Source organism: Pinus tabuliformis, chromosome 5_2 (genome assembly GCF_031772625.1).
Source record: "Pinus tabuliformis cultivar Carrire ecotype Pingquan chromosome 5_2, CPIR1, whole genome shotgun sequence".
NCBI classification, from domain to species: Eukaryota; Viridiplantae; Streptophyta; class Pinopsida; order Pinales; family Pinaceae; genus Pinus; species Pinus tabuliformis.
In genome coordinates, this window is record NC_142306.1 from 436,237,646 (window position 1) to 436,247,928 (window position 10,283).

A 10,283-nucleotide genomic window follows, 5' to 3' on the forward strand; every position below is an offset into this window, starting at 1 on the left:
TTCTAGGAATCGTATCAAAAACCTTTCTAAAATTCACAATAATTTTACATATAAAAATATAAATTTTCAATCATAAATCATGTCAAATGAGTGGTGGCTAAAACAAATTCACGTAAATAATTGTGAAATGTAAGAATTCACGTAAGTAATATTAATTTATGGTATTTATATATAAAACCAATGCTTTTCATTTTAATTAATTCAAACTTCATTTGGACTAAATTGATCAAATTAATGAATATTTTTTTTATACGACTTTGGCTCAATTTAAATTTATATATTAAAGTTAATCATTAAGGATTTGACATCCCTACCATTGAAATGTGAAACTTAATCTCTAATGAATATTTTTTTTTAACGACTTTGGCTCATATGACTGTGAAAACGTGCACCTACATCCGTATTTCTGTCACTATGTCAGCTGTTCCCTAACCATGTTTGTTGTTTTGATGTTTATACATGAAGCACATAGTGTGAAAAGGAAACCGAAAATTATGAAGAACGAAGCGGGCAATGCTTTAATCTACGAATTTTTTTTTTGTTATTCTCATTCATATTTTAATGTATGAATGATAGTTATTTAAACGTGTCTATTTGAAAGCAATAGAAGACCATTTTTATTCGGAGTTGAAAAAAAAAAAAAATTAAAGCTATTTATTTACATCTTCCTAAGATTGAAATGTTAAAGTTAATCTATAGAACGACTACATATTTAACTAAGATTTAAGTGTTAAACTTGATCTTACATTCATATTAAACATAACGATTAGATATATACCTAAGATTTACATGTTAAACTTCGATCTGAAATTCACATTAAACGTGAATTGCAACTTATGACGTGTGAAAATATTATTCTAGAGATTTGACGGGGAAAGTCAATGGTCAGAAGGTCACAATATTCCGTATTTTGTCTGGAGTTTCCCTTCACCATTTGTATCACTGAAAGAGCGGTACTGCAGTGTCGGTTGGTAAGGGTTCACCATTCTCTTTGGAGTTCAGTCTCTCATCTCAAAATTTTGACATATGCTAGTTTTAGCTATAACATATTAGTTTGTGAGACGGTGGTTTTTAGCGTGCATGTTTGTCAAACATCAAAGTTTAAAATTCTGTGCTGTGTTCAAAAAAATCGCAACTTACGTTTGCCATCTCCCTCGAGTCAATGCACGTCCCTACATTCCCTAAGCCATCATAAAAACATGCGCAGAGGATCAAATTCATACTGCAATTTACCAAGTGTGATGAAATGATAGTAACGACAAAACTGTGGATACTATAAGAAGGCCCCGGCATTTGCAAGAGTGGCTCAGAGCAGAAGCAACCACCACCAGTATTGTTAGTGTTGTTGTTTTCTTAAGAAGACAAACGTGAGTCATGGCTGTCAAAATGAGCAATCAAATTAGTATTTTGAGGTGCATGCTGTTGATTGGAATTCTCCGCTGCGTTCATGGCGGGGGGCCAAAGCCATTTGAATCAAAATATGGAGATAAGTTTATGGGACGGAAGATAGTCGAGGCCCCGGGCAATATAACTAGGTCCACGTTTCCTGTGGAGAAAGATGAGAGCAACGGACTAAAAATAGTTCAACAGTGAGTAAATGGCTCACTGCAACATTACATTCCCTTTTGTTAATCTCTCTGTTCTTTTTTTAGTTATTGAGGCTGAATTGACACGAGAATGCTTCAATGTATGCGTATTCGAACATAAGCAGAAGCACTATTAACAACAGTACAAGAGGAGGAGAAGAGCTGAGCGTGTTGTCATGTACAACGGGTAATCCCATCGATGACTGTTGGCGGTGCGACCCCAATTGGGAACGCAACAGAAAACGGCTGGCAGATTGCGGCATTGGATTTGGGAAGCATGCCATCGGAGGCAAAAACGGCAAGTTTTATGTGGTTACGGACCCCAGTGATGATGCCGCGAATCCGTCCAATGGTACACTCCGTTATGCTGTGATTCAGACGGAACCGCTGTGGACCATCTTCCAGAATGACATGGTCATCCAGCTCAAGGAAGAGCTAGTTCTTGACAGCTTCAAAACAATCGATGGACGAGGCGCGAAAGTCCACATTGGTAAGGGCCCGTGTATCACCATAAAAGATGCGACAAACATCATCATTCATGGCATCCACATTCATGACTGTAAAAGTCTAGGAAAAGCTGCGATAAATATGTATCCTTTGAAGAGTGGGTCGAGAAAAATAAATCATGGAGATGGGATTTCAATCTCGACAGCGAGGCACATATGGGTGGACCATTGCTCTATGTCTAACTGCGAAGATGGCCTCATTGACGCAGTAAAGGCATCCACCTATATCACCATTTCCAACAATTATTTCACTCACCACAACAAAGTAAGCAACCTCACACATTCATTCATTCATTAATTGCAATTCTCTCTACTTTATTCCTTCTCTTCTAGCTTGACAATGGTCTGCTTTTCCCCAATGGTAGGTGATGTTATTGGGTCACAGTGACGACCACCACCATGACAAAGTTATGCAGGCAACGGTTGCACTCAACCATTTTGGCGAAGGTCTCGTGCAGCGAATGCCAAGGTGAGTAATTAATTGTTATTTCATTCATTTCCCGTCTTGTTTTGCATTTTGTTGTGAAGGAAAAATATGAAATAGTTATTATATCATTTAGAGATTAAATTATGAATGAAATGGATGTAGGTGCCGATTTGGATACTTCCATGTGTTTAACAATGATTACACTGAGTGGGGAATGTATGCCATCGGTGGAAGTTCAAACCCCACCATACTGAGTCAGGGCAATAGATTCATGGCATCTGGAAATCCCTTGGCTAAAGAGGTAACCAAGAGGCAAAACTCCACAGAAAGTGAATGGAAAAAGTGGAACTGGATATCAGAAGATGATGCGCTGCAAAATGGTGTATATTTCACGCCATCAGGATCGCAGGTGCTTTCGACGTATACAACTGCATACAGTGCCAGACCAAAGAGTTCAGCCGTTGTGAAAGAGATCACCAGGAACGCGGGTGTTCTCTCGTGCAAGAAAGGAACTCGCTGCTAACTGCAACTTCTTACCCGCCATTATCACGACTGAATTTGAGTGCCCTCAAACATTGTCATTACTTTTCATAACTGTACTGTATTCTTGAATGTCTCCCTTCTCACAGTGCCGACAAAATGATCGGAGCTCTTATGCATTGCTTGCAACTTTCGTTATAAATTATGAGCAATTACTTCACAATATCTTTTATCATAAGTTATGCGGCATATTGATATTGATCTGCTATTGATTACCTTTGCAATTAAGCGAATATAAGGGATTCATGTTTATATCAAAATGTTTAAGTAGTTATTTTAATATATATAAATAAATTATTTTGTTTTTTTTTTTTTAATACGTTGTAGTTATAATAATAATTTTATTTATAGAGGTGGGAAGCATGATTATGATTCGGTAATTAAAGACTCCGACCAGAAGTATGTTTTAAAAAATTCAAATTCTATTATTAATATATTTTCAAAACTCTTATCCATCCATGTTTTTTAATATAATAATGGTCATCACTGTATTTTTATAATAAAATTAACAATATCCGGTCAGAATCACAATATCATTTAAAAATAAATTCCTTTTAACTTCAGTGGTGGGAAGCATGATTATGATGCGATGATAAAAATTTATTTTATATATATATATATATATATATATTTGAAAATCTTATTCCTTCCAGGCATTTTTTTATATAGTAATACCCATCCCTCTATATTTATATTAGAATGTTTTATATTGTAATGCCCATCCCTCTATCTTTATATTAAAATGAACAATATCACGTGAAAATCACAATATCATTTAAAAATGGATTCCCTTAATGTTCATAAGGTATTTTTTATACAGTAATGCCCATCACTCCATCTTTATATTAAAATGAACAATATCATGTGAAAATCACAATATCATTTAAAAATGGATTAAATCACAATATCATTTAAAAATGGATTACCTTAATGTTCATAATTTTAGACAATAAAATATTGTTGAATTATTTTAATTAAAATACCTGTAATAATAGTATGTTTTTATAAATTATTTGACTTTTTTTTATTTAAATTTATATCGTCAACTTGATTTTTAGGTAATATTTATTTATTTAAGTAATACTTAAAAGGCCTAGTTTAATTAGTAAATAAAATGGCATTGAAATATTTTTTTGGATAATTTTGTTGAAAATCTAGTTTAGATTTTTAAAAATTATTAGTTTAAGTTCATTAATTTACGAAAAGTTAGTGATTTTTAAGATACTAAGTCCATTTATTCTCTGATGGGGTGGTGCCGAATCATCACAATAGGTGCCTGCGTGTTGGAGTGTGGATAGAGATGGGCCTCCACGCGCAGCACAGATATCATAAAGGTTGTTGGGACCTGGGATCCTCCCGCGAGCATTACTTAATGTGCAACAAAGGTTAGGAGGGTAGCTATTTGCAGTTATTGGGCGATGAGGAGGGAGTGCTCGGTGCGAGAGAACAGTGAGGTATTGGCATCCTGTCTCAGGCGAAGGCTTGGGGGTGATGGTGCAGGATGAGTTTGGTGTAGGCAGGTATGTGGGGGACTAGAACCTACAAACACTCTGGTTGTGGGATCCAAGAGAGCATTGGAATAGCTGTTGTGATGAGAATCACAGTCTTGGAGTTGGAGAGTGTGCATGGTGGGCTTTCACTTCCCCTAGCTCACTGTGGGTCTACATCAGGAATGAGATTGATCCTTTGGAGAGGCAGTGTGGCGGAGACTTTGGGTCGTGGCTCTTCCTCTGGAGCAGCATGTCCACTTTAGAGACTAGTAGCGCACTTCCAACCCACTCGCAGAGAGTGGGGAGGGGTAAGAGAATTGCATGGGGTATACGGTGAACCGTGACGACGGGGAGGTAAGAAGTGTATTATTTTGTTTGGTCCATAATAGGCTTATGCAGTGGGTTGCACAGGGCAGCCAAGTTTGTCCCCGTGGTGGTGAAACTGGCAGAGGGGGAGTCAGATGTATGCCGAGAGAGAGAGGTCGCACTCGCAGAGGGGAGCTGGTCACCGTATGGAAAACTGTCTACCACACGATGTGCCCAGTTCAAGCTCAGAGTCGACCGAGAGCTGCCACTCTGATGTTCAGGCAGCCATGTCCCCAGGTTGCTTCACGGGCTGCGTAGAGGCCCCGACAACCCTAGACTTCATTGCGACACAATTGAACAATCTCAATCTATGCATGGAGACACTTAAGGAACAACGTTACGATGACCAAAATGAATTGGTGGCCTAACTCAACGACCTCCAACTCACGCAGAATGAACTCCCAGTCTCCATAGATGGCCTTCGGCAACAACTCTGGCGAACAAATGACCACCTCCATGCATTGGAGATGTGGATGAAGCATATTAATTACCGCACACATGTGCGGGCAACATTCTTTGCAGCCCCACCATTGTTTTCCCCCAACCCACCGCAATAATGTGTATTTTTAAAAAATTATCTTCTTGTGTTACCTTTGGTTCGGAAATAACCAATGACGCAAATTGTCTTGGCTTCTTCACAAGCTCAATCTTGTCCAGAGAAAAACTCTTGTTAGCTCTCAAGCATGTTATTTTGCCTAATGTGACATCAACTCAGATAATCTATTGATCTTATCTTTTTTTTTTTAAATTATGATAAATAATACAATTTCTTTATCGAAAAAAAAAATACTAAATCCATTTATACATTTAAAATTGTATTTTAATAAAAAAAATATCATTTTCTCATTTCACAAGGAAAAAAACTACTCCGTCTATTAGTTAAATTAAATTAAGCCATATCCAACTATAAATATTTCAAAATAAAAAATTTAAAAAATAAAAAATACCAATGAATAAAACTGTTCATTCCCTTATGAACAACATCATTTTGATTTAACTTGATTAAATCGTGAATTTGACAGGTATTCGTATTCAGCTGGTATTTTTTTAACAATGAATTTGACACACATTCGTATTGAGCTTCTAATTTCAACTTGCATTGTGAAAAACCATAACAGCTGACATTAAAAGTTGTGAATAGTGTTGCGAGCGAACATAAGTTTGAGGGGTATTTCGTCGGTAATTCCATGAAACTTGAGAAGACCTGACCTCCACGATTGCTTACATCCCTCAAACCACAAGGAAAACAATCGCCATTACGTACATCCCTTAACCCACCGAGCAGCCATGCGCAAATGACAATCAAACTTTAGTTCACGCAGCGTCGAATCTGTGGGGAACGGCAGAAAACACACACAGTGCCACAAACTGGTTCTCATCAAATTTATTGATTTCCGCCTAATTAACATATACCATTGAAACTTTCCACCTAATTAACATATACCATTCTTTCACGAGCCAGACTCGTTTCCATGGAACCAAATTTTTTAATTTCCATTGGTTTAAGAGTTAGAGTGGTTTCCATCTTTTAAAAGATAATAAATTGAAGTATCCTTTTAAACTATTGAGAGTACTCCATTATGTAAGTCTTTTTATTAGAGAGCGGCACTAATGACTTTCATAGGTGAAAAAGTGGTAATAGAATGTTCGAAACAAATTTTCTGGTTTCCGATTGGTTTAAGAGTTAGTGTAGTTTCCATCTTTTAAAAAAATAATAAATTTAAGTAGTTTTTAAACTATTGAGAGTAATGACTTTGATAGGTGAAAAAGTGGTAATAGAGTGTTCGAACCAAAGTTTTTGGTTTCCCATTGCTTAAGAGTTAGTGTGGTTTCCATCTTTTAAAAAAATAATAAATTTAAGTATCTTTTTAAACTATTGAGAGTATTCCCTGAGATAAGTCATTTCATTAGAGAGGGGCACTAATGACTTTGATTGTGAAAAAGTGGTAATAGAGTGTTTATAAATGTTAGGAGAGAAAATCTAAATAAAAAAGATGTATTTAGTTTAAGGATAAAAAATAATTATAATATTTGTTTGTATTTATTTTAATTTCAGATTTATTAAGTGTTTAGAGGGATCAAATTTCAATAGATGTAAATTTTCAAGAGATTTGATCTATCTAGATGCTTGGTAGGTCCAAAGTTAACATAGATCTAGGCTGGTTTAATTTCCCTCTTTTAAATAGGCTATATTCCACATGAATATCATAGGTCATTTTTATTTTTATTATAATTATATCATTCTAATGTTATTTTTATTTTATTATTATTATTATTATTATTTTCCTTTTTTTTATAAGTTAAACGACTTATATTACATTATATTAATTTTTTTATAATAATCTTTTTCATTGCAATTTGAATTACTCAAAAATGCTAAACATTAGGTTCTAATAGAAAGCTAAGAGTTGGAGAGCGTTTCTTAATGAAAGTATTTCATTAAACATACAATTTCTTTATATTTTTATATTTATATGAATTTCAAAAATGTAAATATGTTAATACAAAAATATATATTTTGCAACTTTTATCTTCTTATAAGATATTGGAGTTTTAAAAAATTGACCTTTAAACTTATATCCTTAAAAAATCCGTCTCCCTTACTATTTTCGCTTTTTTAGTTCGAGGTTATTTCATTATCGTCTTGGCTTATTTGAAGATTTTCTAGGAAGGAGGTTAAACCTAATTTAAATTAATTGATTTATGATTTTCTTAGGTTAAAACTTATTATTTTTACAATATAGATAGCTTTTTAATGTATAGAAAAAAGGAAAATTATAGTAAAGAACTAATAAAATATATAAATCTCTTAAAAATAACAAAATAATAACAAATTAGTCTATCAAAAGCTAATAACAATAATTTGAGAACAACAATATAATTTGAAAAACCATATCAACTATAAACAAATTTATTTTAAACCATGCCAAGATGGAAACATGGTTATCTAAACTAATAATGATTATATATAATTGTTTGATTGTGAGCCCTTGGATAGTCAAAAAGTATGAGACTGTATTGTCATTGGTTGTAATCTTTATCTCAATGAGTTGTTGTCATGATCCATTGATGAGTGTTTTGAGGTATGGATGTAGAAGATATAAGAAGTCAAATTAATGTATTATAAATTCATATCTTGGGATCTCTATGATGTGCAATAGAATGAATAAAGACATTTTCTCCCCTCTCCCTTCCATGCTAAATTCCCTCTTTCCATGAGAAATACCTTTCCTCTAAACAGTGGCTTGAAAGAATTGAGCAATGGAGAAAAAATAGTTTAAGAGTAAGTAAATTGGGCATTGTAACATTACATTTTGTTCTATATATATATATATATATATATATATATATATATATATATATATATATATATTATGTTGGATTATAAATTGACACAAATTATTCATATGTCTATTCAAGCACAAGTCGAAGCATTATTAATATTACAAGAGGAGGACAAAAGTTGATCGTGTTGTCATGTGGAACGAGTAATCCTATTGATGACTATTGGTGCTCCTACCCCATCTGGGAGAGGAAAAGAAACAAATGGAAGATTGTGGGACTAGTTTTGGCAAGGATGCTAATGGAGGAAAATATGGAAAGTTTTATCTCATTATTGAAGCCAGTGATAATGTTGTCAATCCATCCAATAGAACATTATGTGATTCCACGACTAACAGAGATTCACTTTGGATCATCTTTCAGAATGACATGGTCATCGATCTTCACCATCATCTATGAAGTCCCTTGAGGGATCCAATATTTGGATGTGCAAGTTTTCTAAGTTTTGCATTATAAAAAGTGATCACACCTCAAGAGATTTGATTCCTCTAATATCTTGCTAGATCTATCATTAAGATGGATCTATAATGGTTCCATAGCCCATCATGACTATGATGTGTACCTCCATCCATGCTCAACATGGAGTTGTCACGTGTCCCTTTTAAAATAAGAATAAAATATTATTTGAATTAAAAAATAATATGTGCTATAATAATAATAATAATAATAATAATAATAATAATGATAAATACATATTTGATTAATTTTACTTAAAATTATCATAAAACATAGTCACACTCAGACTGTTCTTACTTTATTGGTTGTTGATATTACAACTTAAAATAAAAAAGATATGGTAAAAATATTGTTGAAAATGCAAAAAGAAAGTCTCAATTTTGATTTTTTGCCTTAATCAAAGTGAGGAAATTTGAAATTCCACATCAACATACAACTTGAAGTAGTTAAATGAGGTGGCATGGCTCTTGTCGCCCAGTTAAGAACACTCAATTCAAGTTAATGAGTTGAAGTTCAATTTACTTGAGTTGATTCCTAAAACATAGAAGTCTAGCTAAGTTAATTCGAGTTAGGGGCATTAAGTTCAATTTTGTGTAGTGGGTTCCTAAATTTTAGGAGCCTAGGTTGGGTTAATTTCAGTTGTATAAATTTAATTCAATTAAATTGAGTTATGGTTAGTTAAACTAGTTATAATTGTTGGATGAACCAATGGAAGGTCAATTTGTGGAAGTGGAACTTCAATCACACTTAGTGAACATCTAGAAAATTAATCAATTAGCCTAAAATAGCTCATGCATGGAGAGAATTTGAGTTACCCAGTTGAGACGGAGTTTCCAAGGCAATGTACAATTAATTATATGTTATATTAAGTGTGTAGATATTGTATTTTCCAAGTGCTTAACCCAGAGGACCTACGCAAGAAAATAGTCGGAAATTCCTAAAGAATAGGAGCCTATTTCCTCGGGAATTGTGTAAGGAATTAGGAGCTTGGAGGGCTTGAAAATTTGCTAAGTGTTTCCTAGAGCCAGTCATTCAGGCAGAGGGATAGGTTATACACTTGCAGGGTGTATTGAGGCTTGAGAAAGCATATGTATCCCTTCTCTATTCTCTGATTAATGTAATATAGATAGTAAGGGGTGTTGAGTGGTTGTTATCCCTTAAATAAATATTTGTGCATGTGTGATGTTTCCTTTTGCATGTATATGATTCTTATTCTAGATGGTGAATTAACTTCTACAAATTACTAGAGTAACTTCAAATCTTGTGATTTATCCAATTTCATGAGAAATATTGAATCTACGCATTAATTTATGGATGCTATCGGAGTTTGAACCACTGTAGAGTAGATATTTTGAAGTTGTCATTACTGGAGATTTGAATTTTCATATCAGTTTGTAGGTTTTCTTCAGGACCGAGAAGATTGATTTCAATGGATTGAGGCTAGAGTATGCCTTGGAAGGCACCTAAAACTTTGTTTCATGCAAGGACAACATGGAGGAATTATTGGATGAAAATGGATTTATATAATACATCAAGATAGATGTTACAAAGCCTCGTACATCTGATGCCT

The 10,283-nt window shown here is 34.0% G+C and overlaps 1 protein-coding gene across 1 annotated transcript; it reads left to right on the plus strand.

Moving 5' to 3' along the window:
• The first annotated feature begins 1,468 nt into the window (after positions 1-1,468).
• Positions 1,469-3,203, plus strand: LOC149159523 (putative pectate lyase 18). The gene is made up of 4 exons (XM_089433504.1): positions 1,469-1,589; positions 1,709-2,357; positions 2,458-2,561; positions 2,682-3,203. The coding sequence occupies exons 1-4, from the start codon at positions 1,495-1,497 to the stop codon at positions 3,040-3,042; spliced, it is 1,209 nt and encodes a 402-aa protein (XP_089289630.1). The 5' UTR covers positions 1,469-1,494; the 3' UTR covers positions 3,043-3,203.
• The last annotated feature ends 7,080 nt before the right edge of the window (positions 3,204-10,283 follow it).